Raw genomic sequence first — 25,001 nt, forward strand, 5'->3', positions numbered from 1 at the left:
TGTTTCACAGATTTTCCATTAAGAGAATCAGGATTTCAAAGTCTCTAATTCTAAGTGTATATTTTATGGCTATTAAGTTAAACTATTAACAAGAATTACTGCACAGTTAAAATGACGTGTGATATACTTACATGGGGCACCTACCAAAGTACCTAATAGTTAAGTAAGAAAACATAATATTAATATATCTAGGACTTTTACTTCAAACTGTACAGATAATTTCTACTTCTCAACTAGGTTCCTGCTTTCTCCTCAGGTTTAACCCAATAGGGTTATATCGACTAACGCTAAAATATAAATCCTTAGCCATTGTGACGGGAAAGCAGACAAGCAACACATTTTACTGTTAATGGGAGTTATATTTTAAATTTCCCATATGTGGTGCCAAAAATTTACTTTAGGGGAAACACCTATGACTGGACCCCAGTAGTGATTTCCACTTTAGATATATTTTCCAGAACGGTAGCACTAGTCTAGCAATGTTTTAAGGAGGATGATGTGCTCTCAGACATTTACACTACGCTTTTTAATACGTTTTTTGACCCATGATGTAATTAATTTTTGTAACACATTATTTTAATGGTACACTAATTAACCTTGAATTAGAATGAATTCTCTGACAATGACTTTCTGTAGAAGTGCTGAAGATATCTACATTAAGACCACCTAATGATTAATATTTTTACACAGTATTAAGAAGCCCAAAACAAGAGCAAGATTAAACATACCTGTAAATAAACAAAGATAAAATAAATCAGGCTTTGGAATTTTACCTTCAAAATGTTCTATACTTAAATGAAGAAAGACCAGCACAACCAGGTGTCTGAATGTGATCTCTTCAGATCGCATAAATCTTTCCCCTTTTACTTCAAATTATAAAGTTCCTGTGAACATGCTCTAAGATTATTAATTCAAGGAATAATATAACCAGTAATTTGCAGAGATGTTATCCTCATAACCATTCGGGACAAAATCAGGAAGCAAACACCTGTGTTTTCTTCCTTTTCTCTTTGGTAACCACACACATATCTCGACAAATACAATGCAATTATTAAATTATTTCAGATACAGGATTTCATAATCTTTCCTCTAAGAGAAAAACCATGAAGTAGATACATATCAAAGTGACAAGTTTCTTAAAGACTATCCCAATTCATAAAGTAGTTCACCTATTTTTTATATAATTGCTTTATTTTCTATGAATGATACAATCTCCTACAAATTTTCAAGTTAAATGTACTTTTACTATACCACAAAAGCTGACAATTCTTTGTTTCTAGTTTTAACAAGTCTCCTGAAAAAATATCCTACAAGTATTTAGGAGATTGGGGGAAAGTCATTATTTAAAGGAAGTTTTGGCCACAAGAAGACTAAGAAGCACTATTTGTAGAGCTCTGGATAAATTCTGGAATTCGAATACAGTAAAACACAGGGGGTAAAAAAGAGTTCTCATCTGTTAACCACGAGTGCAAATACTGTCCTACCTCAGACAGATGAATGACTCTTAAGTGCTTTGAAAGTGCAGGGTGGCAGCTAACCTATTAAGTGGTATTACTTTCATATCTTATGGAAAATACAGAGCGGGTCTTAATATTTTAAATGCTTCTTTGATATCCTTAGTTACTTGTCCTTATACCTGTAGAATCTTTTTAAAACTAGATTTTCTCCTGATACCACAAATTAAATGAAAAATGAATGCATTATAAAATGAGTCTTGATGTTCTTATGGTATTTTGAGAACACATACAAAACGTACACCATAAGTACAGTAGACAGAAACATAGCAAAGTTAGTATATTTAAATTTGTGAGAGTTATCTTGTTATTCTGTGCAAAAGAAATACTGCAAACAGACTGACTTGAACTTCTCTCTGCAAAAACACTGGGTTTAAACTGACAATTGTGGTGGAGACTGACTGCGGCTACCGACAACCTTCCGTGTCTCTGTCCCCTCTGTCATCCCTATCGTCTACCTTTGCTGCTATGGCTGCTAGAGCAGCTGGCTACCTGAGGCACCACGAACTACACAAGGCCTCCCACTTACCCCTCCCTCTCAACAGTGACCCAACAGTGTTGTTTCAAAAACGTAAAGACAGGATTAGGATCAGGAGGCAGTGTAAGGTGCCAAGATGCGCCTAGCAGGGAAGGCAGTGGCTCCTCATAGGATACTTCCTTTACCAGCCTTAGAGAGAATACCACATACCAGTATGTGTGATACATATTTAAATCAGCAACTACTGGATCTCTTTCACTGGCTAAGATCTAAGGTAAAGAGAAACGCTGTTGCTGAGTTAACAGGGAATTGAGAAGTATTTTAAATTTACTACTTTAAAAAATCTCTTCACACGGAGTTACTAAGCCATAACGTTAGTGACTTAAGGATGAAGAAATAAGCAAGGGAGTTATTACTTTATCCTGTATAAAATAAATAATAATAAGTTGCCATGAAAACAGCCCAGGTGGGGCACCGGGGTGGCTCAGTCATTAAGCGTCTGCCTTTGGCTCAGGCCATGATCCCGGGGTCCTGGGATCGAGCCCCACATCAGGCTCCCTGCTCAGCGGGAAGCCAGCTTCTCCCTCTCCCACTCCCCCTGTTTGTGTTCCCTCTCTCGCTGTGTCTCTCTCTGTCAAATAAATAAATAAAATCTTAAAAAAAAAGAAAACAGCCCAGATGTCCATCACAAGGCAATGGATAATGATATATTTGTATGATGGAATATTACTCAGTAGTACAAGAAAGAACTGATTTACAGAACAAAGTGACTGAATCTCAAAACATAATGCTAAATGAAAGAAAACTTACACAGAAAGTACATATTATGATTCCATTTACATAAAGTTCTAAAACTTACAAAACCAATCTATGGTAGAAAAATTATAAGAACAATGGTTACATTTGTGGAATTAGAAGAACGAACCAGCTGGGAAGGGGCATGATGGAACTTTCTGAGGTGATAGTAATGTTCTATATCTTGACAGGAGTTTCACTTACATAGGTATATTAACTGAATGTGCAGTTAAGATTTGTGCATTTCACCGTATGTAAATGCTATCTCAAAAGAAAAAATACTGAATTCTAGTAAGTGATATGATGCTGACGCATTTAGAAGGTAATGTGTTGTCTGCAAAATACTCTGAAATGCATCTAAAATAAGATTGACTGATGGACAGAAAGATGGATAGATATTGATAAAGCCAGCACAGTAAAATATTAGTGGTAGAATCTAGGTGGTAGGGATACAGATGTTCACTGTAAATTTCTTTCAACTTTGCTGTATGCTTAAAATTTTTCATAGTAAAGTGTTGGAAAAAAATGAAACAAAAATTTGTACACCCACATTCATAGCAACATTGTTCATAATAGCCAAAATATGAAAGCAACTCAAGTGTCCAAAGACAGATAAACGAAATGTGGTATAGACATACAATGCAATATTATTTAGTTTTAAAAAGCAAGGAAATTCTGACACATGTTATAACATAGATGAACCTGAAGACGTTATGCTAAGTGGAATAAGTCAGTCACAAGGGACAAATACTTGTGATTCCATTTCCATGAGATACCTAAAGTAGTTACATCCATGGAGATAGAAGGCAGAATGGTGGTTGCTGGGGGGGTGGGCGGGTGGAGACAGGGGAGGGAATGAGGAGTTAGTGTTTAATGAGTACAGACTTTTGGTTGGGGAAGATGAAAAAATTCTATAGATGGATGGTGGTGATAGTGCAAGTGAATGTATTTAGTGCCACAGTAAAATGGCTAAAATGGTAAATTTTATGTTATGTGTATTTTACCACAATAAAAAATAAGTTGCCAAAGCTCATAAGATTTAACCTACTTTTACTACCTTCTGATTTTGTACTAAATATGAGCTTCTGATATAAAGTTAGGCTTGATTTTGAAATGGTGCTGCCTGCACTAATGCAAATGAGAATGTGACAGTTTAGAATGCATTTCTCAATTATTAGTGTGAATGAACAAATGCCTTCAAATTACTATTTTAATCAAATATACAATCAAAATAACATATACTGAAATGTAGAAAGTTATTTAAGGACATACATTTTTTTTTCCTTTCTCAAATCTTAAATAAAAGCATAAATTTAGCCTCAATATACTGACTCTGCTTCTTAAACCTTTTGTTAATAATGTTAAGACTATCAGTTTCACGAAATTTTGCAGCAGTTTCTCAAGGCAAAAACATGTAAATTGTACTCTGACATGGGCTACAAATTTAAAGCAAAGCAAGAAGGGAAAGGGATGGAGAGAAAAGTAACTTCCTTCAAAGCATTTGAAAGAACCAACAGACATATGGAGAATGGTATAGTAAGTATTAACTACAAAACTTGTTTCTTTTTTTTTATAAAACTTTTTTCTGTTATGTGAAATACAATGTCCTATTTACAGTATCAGCTGGAAACACCATGTAATTTTCTCCAATTAGAAATACGTGCCTTACTATATTAGCAATTACAGCTTGAATAAAAAAAAGATATATACCAGGAACTATACTTATTCATAATAACTTCATTATGAAATACGAATTATTTAAAAGCATTTTATATATATGTTCATGTGCCATGACAGTTATAGATCCAAATATATACATTTCCAGCAATATATGATTGTGTTTATTTCAATATGTGGAAAAGCAAGCATATCATTTATGACTATAAATTAAATTTCTATGACTATGACTTATTTTATGACTATAATTAAATTTATGTGCTTACAGCAAATTTTTAGTGCAATAAATGTAATTTTTGTCATCTAAGGCAAGACTGAAATTGGGTTGAACTTGCTGGATGAACATTTTAAATAAAGTCAGATACCATCCCAAAGAATCCTAGGTAATCAGTAATGAATCTCTCAAGCTCAAATATCAGATAGATGGACACAAAGAACTGGATGTCCTTTCAAAATTAATTGTCACCCAACTTATTATAGTAGGGAAATGTCTTTTTTTATAAAGGGGTTAAGAGTATTTAGCTAGCAATTTAATTCTGACATTTCATATTTTTAGGCCATCATCAAGGCTTACCAAGTTGTTGTTTTATTTGCTAGAGCTTTAAAAGTCATGAAGCAATACCATTTATTTTATTTAGGATGTTAACTTTGATTCTAATTTTAAGCTCTCATTTCCCTCATGTTCTTAAATTAATTCATACAAATCCCTGATTAATAATAAAAGGCTTGCCATCAGTATTCAAGGCCCAGCCTGAGATGTCATGGCTGAGAGGGCAGAAATCTGCTTGGAGCAATGAGAGAACCCAACTGAATTCTTGGCGTCTCAGTCTATGAATGTGTAAGCACTTCATCTGTTCCTGGAAACACAATGTTCTGGCAGGCTGGGGGTAAAGGTAGCTGCATGGGTAACAAACTGGAAGACCTGGAAACCATACTACATCAAAGTAACTGAATGACAGAAGCACTACATTTTACAAGTTTCTTTTATCTTTAAAAAAAAAATTGTGTTAGTGTAAGCTATTTGTGTTCTAGACGTTTTATTCCCATCAATGCTGTCCAGTGATCTTTGCAAAGGTCGTGCGGTAGATTTGCCTTTTAGTACTATTTCATAAAAGAAATTGTTGGGGCGCCTGGGTGGCTCAGTCGATAAGCGTCTGCCTTTGGCTCAGGGCATGATCCCAGGGTCCTGGGATCGAGCCCCACTTTGGGCTCCCTGCTCGGCGAGAAGCCTGCTTCTCCCTCTCCCACTCCCCCTGCTTGTGTTCCCTCCTCTCACTGTGTCTCTCTCTGTCAAATTAATAAATAAAATCTTTAAAAAAAATAAAAGAAATTGTTGAAAATCAGAGAATAACACTAGCAGGGCCAACTGGAAATCACATATCCTTCTTAAATCCTGTGGCAAAAAGGACACTCTCTCAAACCTGCATTTCTTAGCACTTATATGTATTTGAGTAGTGATATGTATATCTCTGAATTAGTTCCTGTCTGTAAAATGAGGATAGTATCTATCTTATAGTGTTGTTGGGAAGATAATAAGTGAAAGTACTCTGTAAACTAAAACACACACCATATAAAGTATTATTATTTGAAAGATGGAAAATTCTAATAGGGAACATCTAGTACATGCACAATACGTTCCAGGGGGAAAGTGACCTTGAAAAGTTAAGTGGACTTCCAGTTTCCAATTCCATATATAAGGGGCTTGGAAGTTGCCACTCTTTCCTAACAACAAGCAAAATGCTGAACAGGTTGAAAAATCAACTATTCTTGTTGGATCCATAAGAGAGGGGAAGACACAGGGGTGCCTGGGTGGCTCAGCAGGTTAAGCATCTGCCTTCGGGTCAGGTCATGATCCCAGGGGTCCTGGGTTCCAGTCCTGCATCAGGTTCCCTGCTCAGCAGGGAAGGGGAGAAGCCTGCTTCTCCCTCTGCCCCTTCCCCCAACTCATGCTCACTCTCTCTCTCGCTTGTGAACCCTCTCAAATAAATAAAATTTTTGAAAAAAAAAAAAAAGAGAGAGAGAGAGAGAGAGAGAGAGGGGAGGACACAGGGTAAACCACTGCCCCCAAGACTAGAGAGGCGGACAGGTGAACTCAACTTTCTGAAGCAGAGCTTCATAAGTGAAAACCACCCCAGGAACTGCCAGGCAGAAAAACCATACTACAACTGACAAAACTGACAAACTGCTGAAAGCTCAGTGTGAACAACTCTAAGAGTAAAAACTCCAGGGGAATCTACTCCATGGTGGGGAGGCTACCCGACACTGTGAGATTTACCTCCAGGAGTTTGGCCAGGCTCCCAAAGTAACTATCAGAGAAAAATCCCCTCCTAATTCTGGAGCGGGAAATGAATCTTTTTGAAATAAATCAGAGTACTCTGTTATTAATAAGGCCTGCCTTTGAGGAAAACTAGTTAACCGGTGCCTAACCTGCTAGGGTATTATCAGAGCCAACTGACCTGGGGAAAGGGAAATACCCAACTCCAGCCCACTCTAGCCATCCTGTTCCACCTAAACAGGGAGGAAAAAAGACAGAACCACTTGTGAGATTCACAGACCAGAGGCATAGACTGACACTGCGACCTAATCATAGGACCATAGAGCCCTTCCCCTCTTCCACACCTCACCACCACATTACTAAAGAACTATTCATAGCAGTTCCTTTTACCCAGTATATGATGTGTAGCTACTAGTAAAAATTACAAGGCACACCAAAGGATAAAAGACACAATCTGAAGAGAAAGAGCAATTACCAGATCCAAATATGGCAAGGACATTGCCATCATCAGGCCAAGAATTTGTAACAACTATGATTAATATGCCAAAGCCTCTAAGAGATAAAATCGACAGTGTGTAAGAACAGATGGACCATGTAAGCAAAGACATAGAAATTCTAAGGAAAACCAAAAAGAAATGCTAGAGATTGAAAAAAAAAAAAAAACCTGTAATAGAAACAAATAATGCCTTTGAAGAGTGGCCGGTTAGGTCAGTTGGTTAGAGTGTGGTGCTAATAACAAATAATGCCTTTGATGGGCTTATTAGTGGCCTGGATATGACTAAGGAAATAATCTTTGAGCTAGAGGAGATACCTAATAGAATCCATGAAAACTGAAAATCAAAGAGAACAAAGACTGAAAAAAACCAGAAAAGAATATCCAAGAACTGTGGGAAAACAAAAGGTGTGACATATGCATAATGGGGACACCAGAAACAGAAGAACCAGAAGGTACAGAAGAAGTATGTGAAACAATGACTGGATTTCCCCAAATTAATGCTATACACGAAGCCACAGATCCAGGAAGCTCAGAAAACACCAAGCAAGATAAACACCAAAACATACACACACTACACCTAGCCATATTCTTTTCAAACTACAGAAAGTCAAAGACAAAGAAAAATCTTGAAAGAAACTGGAGAAAAAAAATCTTACTTATAGAGGAACAAAGATAAGAATTACATCTGACTTCTCCTCAGAAACCGTGCAAGAGGGGCGCCTGGGTGGCTCAGTCAGTTGAGCGTCCGACTCTTGATTTCAGCTCAGGTCATGATCTAGCGTGGTGAGAATGAGCCCTCCGTAGGGCTCCATGCGCTCAGTGTGGAGTCTGCTGACCGTCTCCCTCTCCCTCTACCCCTCCCCCACACTTGCACTCTAAATAAATAAAATCTTAAAAAAAAAAAAAAAGAATGAAACCATGAAAGCAAGAGAGTAGTTTGGAAAAAAACACCAACCTACAATTATGTACCCTGAGAAATTCTCCTTCAGAAATAAAGGAGAAATAAAGACTTTCTCAGACAAACAAAAATTGAGGGAATTTGTTGCCAGTAGACCTTGCAAAAAATATTAAAAGTTCTCTAGAGAGAAGGAAAATAATACAGTCAGAAACTTGGATCTACATAAAGAAAAGAAGAACAGAGAAGAAGGAATAAGTGAAGGCAAAATAAAAACTTTTTTCTTATTTTTCACTGATCTAACAGATAACAGTTTGTTCAAAATACCAGCAACGTTGTGCTCAATTATGTATGCTTATATATACATATACATATATATATGCTTACATATAAGTGAAATGAGTGACAGCAATGATACAAGGGACTAGAGGGATAAATTAAGATTATTTTATTGTTATTATCTTATTATAAGATACACTATCCATGAAATGGTATCATGTTATCATGATAATAGACCTGGATTAGTTGTAAATGTATATTGCAAACTCCAGAGCAACCACTAGAAAAAGGTTAAAAGAAAAAAAAAAAAGAGGCCTAACTGATAAGCTAAGAAAGGAGAGAAAATGGAATCAATTAAATCCTCAATTAAAACCACAAAAAGTAGAAAAAGAGAAGATAAAAATAGGAACAAAGAATGAGTGTAACAAATAGAAAACAGTAACAAAAATGATAGACACTAATCCAACTATACCAAAATTACTCTGAATGTCAATCGTCTAAATACACCAGTTAAAAGACAGATTGTCTCAGTGGATCAAAAACATGACCCCATTATACTGTGTCTGTAAGAAACCCACTTTAAATATAATCACACATACACAGTAAAAGTAAATGTTTGGGGGAAAATATACCATGCTAATAAAAAGATAATAAAAAGATCAATGGTTGGAGCAGGGCAGGGAGTATAACCAGGCAGAGCACATAGAATTTTAAGGGCAGTGAAAATATTCTGTATGATATTAAAATGATGGATAGATATCATTATACACTTGTCCAAACCCACACCCAGAGTCAACCCTAAGGTAAACTACGGACTTTGGGTGATTGTGACGTATCAACGTAGGTTCATCCTTGTAAAAAATGCACAGTTCTGGTGAGTGATGTTAATAATGGGGTTGGCTAGACACAGGCAGGGGACAGGGAGTATATGGGGAGTCTCTGCATTTTATTTTATTGTAAACCTAAAACTTCTCTAAAAAAAAATTAAGCCTTTAAAAAAACAGAGTCAGGGCGCCTGGGTAGCTTAATCAGTTGGGCGTCTGACTCTTGGTTTCAGCTGGGGTCACGATCTTGGGGTTGTGGGATTGAGCCCCACACTGGGCTCCCAGTGAGGAGTTTGCCTATCCCTCTCCCTCCCCCACTGCCCCTCTCCCTGCACACACACGTACTCTCTCTTTCTCTAAAATAAATGGATGAGTGAAATCTTAAAAAGAAAAGTTAAGTGATCTTCATTCATTTCTTCATTATATTATTACTTTTCATTCATATTATTCATTAAAAATAATCAAGATAGCTAAAATTTATTGAGTGCTTGTTATGTGTGCGTCAGGTATCATTTAAGTGCTTTATATATATTAACTGATTTAATCCTCAAAACAATGCTGACACAGTACTATGATAATCTCCATTTTATACATAAGGAAACAGACACAGAATAAACTTGACAAAGGTCATATAGCTAGGAAGTGACAGTGCTAAGATTTGAACCTATGTAGTCTAGCTCACCACAATTATAATATACTGGTTCTCTTTTTCTTTTTAAAGATTTATTTATTTATATCGGAGAGCAAGAGAAAGAGAGGGCACGCACAAGTGGGAGGAGCAGGGAAAGGGAGAGAGAGAATTTCAAGCAGACTCTGCACTAAGCATGGAGCCCAACATGGGGCTTGATCTCATGACCCCAAGATCATGACCTGACCTGAAACCAAGAGTCAGACACTCAACCAACTGTGCCACCCAGGCAACCCTATAATATACTGCTCCTACTTATTCATTCATTTAATCATTCATTAGTTCATCAAATATTTATTGAGCATATGGAATATGCCCAAAACTCTTAACTGAGACGTTCTCAACACGGAAGATCTCAAAACATTTACCTTTCTCAGGAAGCTACTAGAGGAAATGCTCCATCAAAACTGGGAAATAAATAAAAAAGGAAGCTCCTGGAGGAGACACTTCATCTAAACAAGGAAATAAATAATAAAAGACCTGGGATCCAGAAAACAGGGAGAGAAGGGAAGGGAATTCCCAAGACAGCGGTAAAGCGTAATCCCAGGATGACATCTACACAACAGGCCCAGAGGGCACCCAGGTGAGATTAGAGAAAAAGAAAGGAGAGCTCCAGAAGGGACATCACTCAGTACAGGATTGATGACCTGATGTGTGTGTCTGCACACAGAAGATCTCTGCTGGGCAATTTGAGGAAAGAAGTAATGATAGAAACATAGAAGATATAACATGAAAACAAAAAAAAAAAGCAATGATTAGCCTTCAGAAAAACAGAATGTTGTACCATGGCATGTAGATTATATTATTCATAATTATATAATTATTCATTTCCTTCCCACCTGTGCATTACTTCCCTGTTGTCAGAAAAGGTTTCCTACCATCCAGACCTGGAGTTTGGTCTCGTGACTTGTTTTGACCAAAGGAATGTGAGTAGATGTTGACACATGCTACATCTAAGCAAAAGCTTTAAATGTATTTGTGGGGTCTGATTCAGTCTGCCCTTAGTTCTGCCCCAGACAGTGTCTATCCACTGAGATCTCAGAATGAGAATGAGAAGATACATGAAATTGAGATAAACTGAGCCCAAACAAGGCTAGCTAACATAGCAGAGCCGGACTGATGCAAACCCTTTTGAAATATGAGCAAGAAATAAATGTAGTTATTAACCACTGAAATGTGGCTAACAGCAAAAACTGACTAGGACACCCAGTACCACCTAAAGCTCAGAAGTGAGTATAATTTACATAGAAATAATAATATAATTACTCTACACCTATACTATAATTAATTATAAAATAATAATGATATTTTAACATTGATTCTGTAGAGATTCAATCAGAAAATGAAACCAAATGTTGTGACATAACTGTTAGGAGGGTGGGAAGAGGAGAGGGAAGTATGAGTAAAACAGCTAAATCCTAATATAGCAGAAAAGAAAATCAATAATGGCTAAAGTTGAAAAATCAAGAGATACATATATGTTATTTAGAAATATGCAGGTAGGGGGCGCCTGGGTCGCTCAGCTGTTAAGCGTCTGCCTTCGGCTCAGGTCACGGTCCCGGGGTCCTGGGATGGAGCCCCGCATCGGGCTCCCTGCTCCGCGGGAAGCCTGCTTCTCCCTCTCCCACTCCCCCTGCTTGTGTTCCCTCTCTCTCGCTGTGTCTCTCTGTCAAATAAATAAATAAAATCTAAAAAAAAAAAAAAAAAAAGAAAGAAATATGCAGGTAAATTGCAAAAGAAACAATGAGAAGAATTGAAAGTTTTTGCCTCAAGGGAGCTAGAATCAATATGAGAAGGGTACAGGTAAGGAAATACTTTTTTGTTAGAAGACTTATAGTACTGATTTTTGTTGAACTACTTACGTGTATTAATTTTATAAAAATCTTAACTCCCAAGTACAAAAATAAAAAACAACAATAAAATCAAGGGAAGCAGTAACACCTGATTTACTAGGGGAAAAAAGTGTATTCTAATCCTGAAAGGCAAAAAACACGCTAGTTGGATCAAAATACCTGGTTTTATTATTTCCCAATCTGGCTTCTACTCTTCTCTAGCTACATCTTTCTTAGCTGTTTGTTTCATTAGTTAGGGGAGAACAAACACTATTACTGGTCCCCCTATACTACAGAATTACAGTCTTTCCAGATGTCATTGACAATGTACTACAGGAAAGACACTAGCTAACAATCAGATAATATTAAGGGCTAACCTGTATAAAGAGCTATCAGTATGTACACTGATTATTTATCTACTCCACACATTATCTATGATAACTGCATGTCTTCTTCCTAACAACTGCCACCTTTCAGTCATTTGGATCATCTTTCACTGCATTATCAAAGAATGAGTAAAATGAGTAAAACTGAATAGTAAATTTTGCTCCCTATTTAACAACTATTAATTCAGGGACAGTTTAAGCTCAAAATGTGAACAGTTTTATTCACAAAACAAATAAAATAAAAAGTAATATATTTTACAAAATAATTTAGTATAGAATCCCTTTACATAGCAGGCCCACGTTTAAATGAATGGATTTACCAGGGAGCCTGGGTGGCTCAGTTGGGACAACTCTTAATTTCAGCTCAGGTCATGACCTCAGGGTTGTGAGATCTAGCCCCACATCAGGCTCCGTGCTGGGTGTGGAGCTTGCTTGAGAGTCTCCCCCTCTGCCCCTCCCACCCCCACCCCATCTCTCTCTCTTCCTATCTTAAAAAAAAGAAAAAGAATGGATTTATCAAAATTCTGACACATTGTTTTCTAGAAATATATTTACTGAGCAAAGGACAATATACCTGTTTAAAGTATAATGAAAGAAGACACAAACTATTTATAAATATTTTTATATTACCTATAGATTTCACTTATTAGGTTAACAGTCTCTCCCTTTATTGTGAAGAAACAGAAGTTATTCCACTGCAGCAAGTTTCAGCTAGTAACTTACACAAAATCAACAGATGGATGGATACATACATAGAAAGTATCTTAACTGGGTAACACTATCTCATATAGATTATTCTGATACAATCTTAACCATACTACACTTTGAGCTGTAGTTCATAGGCCATTTTGAAAAAAAGCACTGGGGCAGAATAACAAAGCATAAGAAAATAATTAACAAGGCATGTCTTCCATACCTCTTCATCTTTCATATTCACATCCACATTTTTCGATTTGATGACTTTGGTTACATGGTCAATGTTGTTTTCCCTGCAGTAATCAAATATGTTTTTGTCTTCTTCCCTAATTAGAGTAAAAATAAAAAGTGTTTGTCTTACTATAGATAATGCATAAAAGTTACATATTTTTAACACAATCTGTTTACTGTTAACAAACATCAATGGAATTTGTTTTCATAAAGCATTTTACATGAACAATAATGGATTTTCCATAAGACATAATATATCCAATCTCTAAAGACTAAAGTTCTTAGCAACTATAATAGGGAAAAGCTTCACCTGCTTTAAGTTTCACTAGTACACTGACATAACACCTTGAGTTGATCTTCTCAGCCCTCTTCCTCTCCCCAGTTCCTTTTACACACTGACAGGCACAGATGTCCTGACTCAGAATTCTCAATAGCAGCACTGCAATAACGAGGTTATTTGCTATTGTCAATACAGAGGTCTCAAAAGATCAGGGCACAGCTTACTGCTTGTCTTACAGGGTAACATAGTAAGTTGATTGCTACCCAAGTTTAAAATAGTGTGTGTGTGTGTGTGTGTGTGTGTGTGTGTACACACATATATACACACATACACATATACACTAATGTAATTTTCTTAAATACAGAAAGCAATTTTCTTAAGGGAAAGACAGAGCATCACAAAATTCAGAAATCTTTCATGAAATATTAGAAACAAAGACCAGGAACAAAAACTGGGAAGCATATTATACCCAGCACAGTATTCTAAGTATATTGGTGGACTACATTCATTCACGCTTTCCCAACAACTTCACAAAGAAACAGGTAAAGAGAGATTATATGACCTGCCAAATGGCATCACATTTATCACAGGTAGAACAAGAGCTAGAACTCACTCAGATCAACTGATTTTGTATATAGTACATTTTTCTATCATATCAAGCCACATCTTGACTAGTCAGCTAGTCTATTCTAGAATCTAATGCAGAAGTTCTTAACATGAGGTCTATGAGTTCTCAAAAATAGTATACAGAATTGTGTAAATGTGTGTGCATTTTTCTGAGTGTGTTGCATGTATGTGGGAGTATGGGAGCTTCAATGAAGAGTCTCAAAAAATCAGTAATTCCCAAAAAGATCAGTAATTTGGAATATTATCAAAGAAACTTCTATATGTGGACTACATTTTCTGGACAGGCATAAAAGAATGCAATTTGAGTTCTAAAAATTATACTAGTATGTTTTATAACCTGCCGGGCCATAGCTTCCATTCATCAGAAATGAAAGCTATTGGCCTTAGGAGTCCTTCTATCTTAAAAGCCAATTTAAATACCTTATACCTTATAAAAAAAGCTATTTTCACTCAGAGGTAATTAACTTAAAACACCCCATTTTGGCATTAACCATCTAAGCTTTCCTTATGCACGTGATGTATTTAATTGAGCACCTACACATGCAAGACACTGGGCAAGATTCTGTTGATGACGTAGGATAAACAAGAAACTTTATGTTCAATACATGTAGAGTACAGTTGGGATGAGAAAAATCAATACATGATTAACATAAAGTAAAGATGGATCTTTAAAAAGGCCTATAAGAGTACAGAGCTCAGCTGGAAAAAAATGAGGTAGACCTCCAAGAAGAAACAGGTTTAAAAGGAATATGAAAAGGTCCATTTTGCGGAGGAGAAAATGCTCTTCCAGATCACTTACTCTGAAAGAAAACAGAGAAGTCTGAGAATGGACAAGTATGACTTTTAAAATTAAGGCTGTATGTAATATCACTTTAGCTATATACCTAACTCTCACAAAAAACACTGTTTCTGTGAAAGTGTATTAAAAATTCTGACTTGGGAATAATAGGGACCCTTTATTTTCATCCAATCCAGTAAGAAAGGCCCCTCTAATTTAAGAGGCAGCAACTAACTGCAAGAGAAAGGACTGTATCATTTTGAATTATAACAAAAAATGCACTATTCCCCAGTTGTTTTGAACTTGAAAACAATGGACAATTGGTGGTGGGGCACAGAAAGGAAGGTAAGGAGGATCCCCTGGATCTGGGTTACCCATACCTAGTAACGCGTAAGGGTTATTCATAGATGGGGAGGACCCTTCTCAATCTATGAGGTCTTTCTTCCTGAATCCTAAATGTGTATGTATACTTAGGCCTTAACCAGTGAAAGAGTAAATACAATACAAACTTACTTAAATTTTTATTTAATATATTTCATATTTTCAATGTGTATTATGCATCATTTATATAAATTATTTTTATTTGGGCATATGAATGTTTTGGAGGGCAGGGGCATTTTTTTCTTTAAATTTTTTTATTGTTATGTTAATCACCATACATTACATCATTAGTTTTTGATGTAGTGTTCCATGATTCATTGTTTGTGCATAACACCCAGTGCTCCATGCAGAACGTGCCCTCTTTAATACCCATCAACAGGCTAACCCATCCCCCCACCCCCTCCCCTCTAGACCCCTCAGTTTGTTTTTCAGAGTCCATCGTCTCTCACGGTTCATCTCCCCCTCTGATTTACTCCCCTTCATTCTTCCCCTCCTGCTATTTTCTCCTTTTTTTTTTTTTAACACATATTGCATTAATTGTTTCAGAGGTACAGATCTGTGATTCAACAGTCTTGCACAATTCACAGCACTCACCATAGCACATACCCTCCCCAATGTCTATCACCCAGACACCCCATCCCTCCCACCGCCACCACTCCAGCAACCCTCAGTTTGTTTCCTGAGATTAAGAATTCCTCATATCAGTGAGGTCATATAATACATGTCTTTCTGACTGACTTATTTCACTCAGCATAACACCCTCCAGTTCCATCCACGTGGCTGCAAACGGCAAGATCTCATTCCTTTTGATGGCTGCATAATATTCAATTGTGTATACATACCACATCTTCTTTATCCATGATATCTTGGCTCTTTCCATGGTTTGGCTATTGTGGACATTGCTGCTATAAACATTGGGGTGCACATACCCCTTCGGATCCCTACATTTGTATCTTTGTGGTAAATACCTAGTAGTGCAATTGCTGGATCGTATGGTAGCTCTATTTTCAACTTTTTGAGGAACCTCCATACTGTTTTCCAGAGTGGTTGCACCAGCTTGCATTCCCACCAACAGTGTAGGAGGGTTCCCCTTTCTCCACATCCCCGCCGACATCTGTTGTTTCCTGACTTGTTAATTTTAGCCATTCTGACTGGTGTGAAGTGGTATCTCATTGAGGTTTTGATGTGGATTTCACTGATGCCGAGCGATGTTGAGCACTTTTTCATGTGTCTATTGGCCATTTGGATGTCCTCTTTGGAAAACTGTTCATGTCTTCTGCCCATTTCTTGATTGGATCATTTGTTCTTTGGGTGTTGAGTTTGATAAGTTCTTTATAGATTTTGGATACTAGCCCTTTATCTGATATGTCATTTGCAAATATTTTCTCCCATTCTATCGGTTGTCTTTTGGTTTTGTGGATGTTTCTTTTGCTGTGCAAAAGCTTTTTATCTTGATGAAATCCCGATAGTTCATTTTTGCCCTTGCTTCCCTTGCCTTTGGCGATGTTTCTAGGAAAAAGTTGCTGTGGCTGAGGTCAAAAAGGTTGCTGCCTTTTTTGATGGACTTTTGATGGACTCCTGTCTCATGTTGAGGCCTTTCAACCATTTGGAGTCTATTTTTGTGTGTGGTGTAAGGAAATGGTCCAGTTTCATTCTTCTGCATGTGGCTGTCCAATTATCCCAACACCATTTGTTGAAGAGACTGTCTTTTTTCCATTGGACAGTCTTTCCTGCTTTGTCAAAGATTAGTTGACCATGGAGTTGAGGGTCCATTTCTGGGCTCTCGATTCTGTTCCATTGATCTATGTGTCTGTTTTTGTGCCAGTACCATACTGTCTTGATGATGACAGCTTTGTAATAGAGCTGGAAGTCTGGAATTGTGATGCCGCCAGCTTTGCTTTTCTTTTTCAACATTCCTCTGGCTATTTGGGGTCTCTTCTGGTTCCATACAAATTTTAGGATTATTTGTTCCATTTCTTTGAAAAAAGTGGATGGTATTTTGGTGGGGATTGCATTCAATGTGTAGACTGCTCTGGGTAGCATTGACATCTTCACAATGTTTGTTCTTCCAATCCATGAGCATGGAACACTTTTCCATTTCTTTGTGTCTTCCTCAATTTCTTTCATGAGTATTTTAGAGTTTTCTGAGTACAGACTCTTTGCCTCTTTGGTTAGATTTATTCCTAGGTATCTTATGGTTTTGGGTGCAATTGTAAATGGGATCGACTCCTTAATTTGTCTCTCTTCTTGTTGTGGAGGGCAGGGGCATTTTTTTCATCCGAACAACAGTTCATCATCTGTTGTTTATCACCACTAAATATGTCAGGCACATAGAGGACTTACAAAATGCTTATGGGTACAATATACAGTGTAAATTAAATATAAAAAAGAAATTCAGTAAAATCACCACAAATGTGCCACAAGCTAAGTGACTAAGACAAAAAAGAAAAATAAGTGATACTCTTAGGTTTAGTTGCTAAGTTATCCCCACTCCAAGATTGACTCTAGTACTGCCAGCAACCAAGCTGTCTTTATACAATGTCACCACCTAGTGTCCAAAATGGAGAAACATCTGGAGCAACATCTTTCCACATCTCTTGCCTCCAAGATTATGTACAATTTACAAATCTAATTCTCTTTTCCTGTCTACATTCCCCTGTTAATACAGCATTCTGTAGGAAACATTCCCTCTATAACCCCCATACTTACCTTAAATAAAACATGTGCAAATGAATTCAACCATTACCAAATACAGTAGAGCTTAAACAAATGTCAGTGCTCTTTCACATCTTCTCACTTTATCTTCCTTTCTCTTACAATTCTTAGCCAGTTATCTCTCTCCCTCTCTTTGCTGAATTTGAGTGATAAAATTACCATATCCATTCTCTATGGATAAGCAAGAGTTATGGCCAAGATACTATCTTCAAAGATATCCCACAGTATCCCTAGCAAAAGACAGAAAGTCTCTCTCTCTACTCCAAATTTTCTGAAATCGACAGAAAATACAATTGTATATCTGAAGGGGAAAAAAACCCCACTGGTTTTCTTTGAAATTCTTTTAAAATATGAGGACACACCCTTATGGAAGAGAGGAGTGGTGTTTAAGTATGGCTGTCATTCATCAATCACAGGAAGAACAGATCCTTGCATAATCCTAAAAATGTTATCTGTACCACTTTCAATGAAGATTGTATTTTCCTATCAAAAGAGTATTTTAAACAAGCTTCACAGCAAGCCACCTAGAGTCCATTAGCTACTATTTCACCTCTTTTGTAGAATTAAAAAAACGCTTTTATGGGACTAGCTCAGAGAGATACATGCAATAAATATTTCAATTTATATATTTATTAAACTCTCAATCAGAAAAAAAATAGTATGCCAGTAAATAGACAATGAAAAATTCTTTACTGAATGAAGGAAAATACAAAGTAGAGTAAGCCAATTCTTACACAAATATAAACACATGCCATTAATTCCTCAAATTAAGAAATGTGTACCTTTGTGCTCTGTGGAAGTACACAAAGACCTTTAAAGGGATATGCAGGTATGAAAAACTTGAGCTAGAAAAAAAATTAAAATTTTAAGTGAATCAACTTTCAGCTCAACTTGTAAATAAATGCATCTTTTTCCCTTAACTGATCTACCTGGAGAGACTCCTGTGGTAACTATCTCATCACCATTGTCCTTTTCAAATTTTCCTCTGTTCTGATCACTCCCCTCCCTAGGTTATATCAGAAAGGCATATGCCTCTCTCCTTATTATGCTATACTTCTAGGAAATACAAAAAAAAAAAGACTTTGCTAAGACTTAGCAAATGACTCAATTAAATCTGTTACTCTTTTGCTTAGAAATGCTCCGTTTAACTAATATACTAGGAAAGGTTTGGGGGGAAAAAATCAATCCTAGGTTGACTATCCCAAGATAGACCTTCCTTGGTACCAAATAAAGGGACAATTCTCATTAAAAACTGGTGTTGGGAAACATTCTAGAGCTAAGGTTAGAGGATGGAAGAGCTGAAATAAAACACAAAACAGACTTGATACTCTACTCGGTCTCATTTTAATAAAAAAAAATGTTCATCTGTTAAACTATTTCTAAAAGCCTCATTCATCTCATTAAGATACATTTTCAATTAAATTTTACTTATGTTTAATAATTATTTAACAATATTTATGATGGATGTTGATCAGCTGTATAGAAATAATTACAATGATAACTCAAAGGGGAAAAGATTTAATGCATAAAGTTTTGGGTTATAGAAAATTAAATTTTAAAAAGTCCAACTTACATATGTATTTTTGTTACAGAGAATTATGATTGTATGATAAGATTACACAAAATATATTACTTTAAAATAAAACTGTGTGGGAGAAGAATAAAAGAAGAAAAAGGAATGATGTAAAATTTCTGTTAAAGACCTTGTTCATGTATTTTTTTTTAAGATTTATTTATTTAGGGCGCCTGGGTGGCTCAGTTGGTTAAGCGACTGCCTTCGGCTCAGGTCATGATCCTGGAGTCCCGGGATCGAGTCCCACATTGGGCTCCCTGCTCAGCGGGGGGTTTGCTTCTCCCTGTAACCCTCTTCCCTCTCGTGCTCTCTGTCTCTCATTCTCTCTTTCAAATAAATAAATAAAATCTTTAAAAAAAAAGATTTATTTATTTAGAGACCGTGAGTGGGGGAGGGGCAGAGGGGGAGAGAAACTCAAGCAGACGTTGTGCTGGGCGAAGACTGACAAGGGGTTCAATCTCATGACCCTGGGATCACAACCTGAGCAGAAACCAAGAGTCAGATGCTTAACTGACTATACCAGGAACCCTTTGTTCCTGTATTTTTAAATCAAGATAAGAATTTTATTTTAGTTAAACTTTTTATTTTGAGACAACTAAAGATTCACATACAACTATAAGAAATAATACAGAGATCTTGTGTACCATTTTCCCAGTTTCTCTCAATGGTAGTATAATCATGTATTTTAAAAAATGGATTATTGGGTGCCTGGGTGGCTCAGTTGGTTAAGCGACTGCCTTCAGCTCAGGTCATGATCCTGGAGTCCCGGGATTGAGTCCCACATCGGGCTCCCTGCTCATCAGGGAGTCTGCTTCTCCCTCTGACCCTCTTCCCTCTAGTGCTCTCTATCTCTCATTCTCTCTCTCAAATAAATAAATAAAATCTTTTAAAAAATGGATTATCATTGAGAGTATTTAGATTCATCTAAAAGATTTAAATATCATTATTTATAAAATACCAGAAATTATGCTCTTTGTAATATACTTAAACTTTTAAATAAGAATTTTAGATGTTATCATAAGATTCTAAAGAAGAACATAGTCTTCCAAAATTCTCTTAGGGACTACACTAGCAAAAAGTTGCTTTGAGTGTCAAACTAGCCCAATATTCTATAAAGTAGAGGCCCAAAATAAGGAGTGGGCTAATCAACTAAGGATGGTCAAATAAAAGCACTACAGAAGAGCTAGCTTTGAAGAATGAATTGACCACCCAGCTGGATTACTGAAGAATAGAACGAAGAATATTCCAAAGAATAGAAAGAAAAGGAAAAGCATCAACAAAAAGAAGTGCTCAAGGGACCTAGCTATGGTAGGGTGTTGGGAAATAAATTAGAGAGAATACCAGATACAGATCCAAAGAGCTACTTGATTCAGATACTAACCTCAGCATATCTAAAACAAACAAAAAACCCTGAAAAGGCAACTATCCTCAAGTAGGAGGTATGATTAGCAATGAACCATAGTAGGGGGAAAAGTCAGTGAGGCCAATTATGAACTCTGACCAAAAGAAACAATTAATTTGAGAAAAAAAAAGGGGGGGGCGCCTGGGTGGCTCAGTTGGTTAAGCGACTGCCTTCGGCTCAGGTCATGATCCTGGAGTCCCAGGATCGAGTCCCACATTGGGCTCCCTGCTCAGCGGGGAGTCTGCTTCTCCCTCTGACCTTCTCCCCTCTCGTGCTATCTCTCATTCTCTCTCTCTCAAATAAATAAATAAAATCTTTAAAAAAAAAAAGCATTCTGAGCTATCTCTCTACTGGGAGACAGTTTGTCCAAGAGGCCTCAATTAGGACCTTGGCTAAATCAACTCTCAGAAAATGGTTCACCTTCTATTTACATATTCACAAACAGTCATCTAACTATCAATCTGTCTGGGTTCCTCAATACTTAGACCGAGGGTGGTATGCAGGGTACCTAAGCACTTGTCTCACTACAAGGATACAGCCTTTGGTATTTTAGTTTACACCTTAGATTCAAATGAGTTCTATTATTGCTACTCTGTCCCTGGAGTATGTATCTTTTTCTAGATCTTTGAGACTGAAGAATGAACATAAATTCACAGAAAAGACACTGTGAAGCTCTTTAGGAGCCAGTCTTTCTAAAATGAAAGCCTGCTGGCTGTCTTACAAAACTCAGGAGTACTGTTGCTGAATACTACTTCTTTGCAGGAATTTAAGTTCCTAATTTATTTGACAAATGTATGGTCAGAAGTTGTTAATCTGAGGGGCGCCGGGGTGGAGCAGTCAGTTACGCATCCAACTCTTGGTTTCAGCTCAGGTCATGATTTCAGGGCCGTAAGATCGAGCCCCACGTTGGGCTCTACACTCTGTGTGGAGTCTGCTTAAGATTCTCTCCCTCTTCCTCTGCCTCTCCCTCCCAAGCTCTCTCTCTCCCCCTCTCTAAAATAAATAAATAAATCTTAAAAAAAAAGTTGTCTATCTGAAAGGTAAAGACTTGTTATTCTGTCCAAACACAATGTCAGGAAATAATGATGTCATCTCACTGATCTCATTTTGACTAGATTACCAACATTCTATCATTGTATGACAAATACAAAGCCCAAAGTCTAATGCTGATTTTTTATACCTTTATGTATATTTTATATGTAAATGTATAATCTTTATTTTATATGTATCTATATATAACCTTTGATATGACTAAACTATCAATACTTTAGGAGCTGAGATAAAATGTCTACATAGAAATTAAGATACTCTATTTTTTTAAAAAAGCATGTTTTAACTTACAAATATAAAAAATATATACAAGCATATTTTAATTTTGCTTACAGTTGCCTTTCTCCTGAACAGGAAAAATTTGTTCTTACTCAAAAGTTTTTGGCAAAGCTGGTGTAAGGTTTATTTGGGAGAAGGAAATAGGTAAAGTCAGCTCCTAACTTAAGAATTAAATAGAGCTGTCATACCTAGCACATCAAAAATCCCCACTTTTAATTAATATCTAATTAAAATTTTGGATATTAAATTTCACCTTGTAAAACACTGTTTTCGAGTCTCAATCTTACAAAGACCATAAGTGAGAATCTATACTATGATCCTCCAGGTAAAATCTTGTAAATAGTACCTCTTTTCTGAGATACCTTGGTCATATGCCCTTGAGAAGGCAAACAATGCTGGGCCAGTAACTATGCTCAAGAAACCTAGCATTCAGATCAAGGCACTTAAGAAAGTGCTTTTGTTGTTGTTGTTGTTGCTATTTGTAGTGTTGTTCTTAAAATAATTCCTGAAATCCTAAATGGCAAAAAAGACCTTTAGAAATTATTCATTAAGTTACCATATTTCCTTGATTCTAAAACACAAATTTTTTCATATTTTAACATTTCTGATGAATCTTATCATCTGTAACACCTTACAATTAATTAGCAGCATTTTTTTCTTAACGGTATTTAAATAACGGTATTCTAAAACCAGGGGTGTTTTAGAGTCAATGAAGAAATAAAGTAGGTTCAAAATACACAGTGCCAAATGGACAGGTGAATGACTGCAAGAATTTATATATACTGAATCATAATCCTCCCACTCAGAGTGCTACTATATCTGCAATTGGTTTCAACCAGTTAGTTTTCCCTCTTCCTGTTATGCAGTAATGGCAATGTCTTCTCCACCAAATTGTAACTATATTCGACTAGGTTATATATACAGTGTACTTAATTCTATGTCTAGAAAATGTATTTATTTATTTATTTATTTTTAAGATTTTACTTATTTGAGAGAAAAATGAGTGGGGAGTGGAAGGGCAAAGGGAGAAGCCAACTCCCTGCTGAGCAGGGAGCCTGATGCAGGGCTCGATCCCAGGACCCTGAGATCATGACCTGAGCCAAAGTCAGACACTCAACTGACTGAGCCACCCAGGCACCCCTAAAAAATTCTTAAAAGCCTCAAATAAAAAGTTTTATTTCTTATTTATGTTGTTAATATGCTGTTAATGTATTTTTCTCACATTTTTGCAAGGAAGCAATGACGAAAGATCAATGTCCCAAGTACTTCTTGTATATAACTTGTTATTCTGGAAAAGTTATCTAGCCATGATTTATAGACAGTAGTTACTAAAAATGCATTTTCACCTCTTAAAACCTGCTTAACTCTAAAATAGTTGATTGAAAATTTCTGATACTTTAAATACCTGTATGAAAAAATGTATTTCAATTTGATCAATCCCTGGAAAACCAGTGGCCACATCAGAAAAATTTATAGAATCTCTTGGCTAACAGGCTCTATAGAGCTGAGTTACATTCTCAAACATTAAGGTAAGTCTAAAATCAATAAATTCAATTAATCCAAAAGAAGCATCATCATCAGTATACTGATAAATGAAAGACTATAGTTTCTAATTTTACCAGTAAAGCAAATTTTAAAAAACACTAAATGGAAAAGGGATTTAAAAGTTTAAATGGAAGATATGCATATGTTCATGTAGTAACAACTACTGAAATTACTTTCACTAGTTGCAGAACACAAGGATTCCTCAACCACCTCAGGAGCAGTATAGTATAGCAACAGCAGAGTACTAATCATGTGACCCCGGGCAAGTAACCTCACCTCTCTGAGTCTCAGTTTCCTCATCTGTAAAATAGGGATATTAATACCTACATCTCATAGGATCATTCTGAAGATTAAGTGAAATAATATAACACATGTAGTATGGTAACTAGCATATAATTACGGTCAATAAATGTTAGTTGGTATTACTACCTTAAGATTTCAACATATGTTGTATGCTGGGTCCTTTCTCATATACCCTTATATAACACTATCAATTAATTCATCTAACAACTATTAATTAGACCTCTAAGGAAATAAAAATAAGCCAATGTGGATGGAACGGCGTCAATAAGGGGGGGTGAGGGGAAAATGGCATTAGATAAGATGATGAGGGGCCCTGTAAGACATGCTAAGAATTTTAGATTTTATCCTAAGTGCTATGAGAAACCACTAAAGAGCTTCAAGCAGGAGAGTGATCTGATGATATGAGTTATAAATCCGGAGGAAACAGCAAAGGAAGAAGGAATCCATTGTGTACTGTCCTGGCCAAGAGATGATGACTGTTTAAGAGTAGTGACAGTATTGCCAAAGGCATGATAGTGGTGATAATGAAAACTAGATGAATCTGGATTATTTTGGAACATGAAGAAACAGAATTTCTGATACATTAGGAATGAGGGGGAGAGAGAGAGTAGACCAATGTGACGTAAGAGACCCAGGAACAACATACTTTACATAAAATACCGGTAAAATACTTATCTAATACATACATACATAACATTTTATACTGGGTAAAATTTATAAATAAAACCATGTAATTAATGTTATAATGCCTTTTTCACACAGAATCCCAACTTCGACAAACACCAAGCATTTATTACCATATACAATGCAATCAGCAAAATTCTCATAAATTGAAAGGCAATGAAATGAACCAAAATTGCTTGCTTTCAGTATTGAGAGAACAGCTGATAATAATTAAATGAGAGTTAAGAAGATGACTTACAATTCTAGCATCTTTGCTACACTTTTAAAATATCTTCTTTTAAATATGTCTGTAAAGCATTTTAACAGAAGAAAACATTT

The 25,001-nt window shown here is 36.3% G+C and overlaps 1 protein-coding gene across 3 annotated transcripts in view; it reads right to left on the bottom strand.

Moving 5' to 3' along the window:
- The window catches only part of ACBD6 (acyl-CoA binding domain containing 6), a 218,237-nt gene that overhangs the window by 110,327 nt on the left and 82,909 nt on the right, over positions 1 to 25,001 (bottom strand). For all 3 annotated transcript variants that reach the window (XM_088016774.1, XM_028121549.1, XM_028121551.2), the window contains one exon: positions 13,056 to 13,161. In XM_088016774.1, coding sequence (XP_087872900.1) covers positions 13,056 to 13,161 — 106 coding nt within the window. The remainder of the gene's footprint in view (positions 1 to 13,055; positions 13,162 to 25,001) is intronic.

This window comes from Eumetopias jubatus, unplaced genomic scaffold (genome assembly GCF_037043125.1).
Source record: "Eumetopias jubatus isolate StellerSeaLion01/CBP00866 unplaced genomic scaffold, mEumJub1_p1.0 scaffold_12, whole genome shotgun sequence".
Taxonomy (NCBI): domain Eukaryota; kingdom Metazoa; phylum Chordata; class Mammalia; order Carnivora; family Otariidae; genus Eumetopias; species Eumetopias jubatus.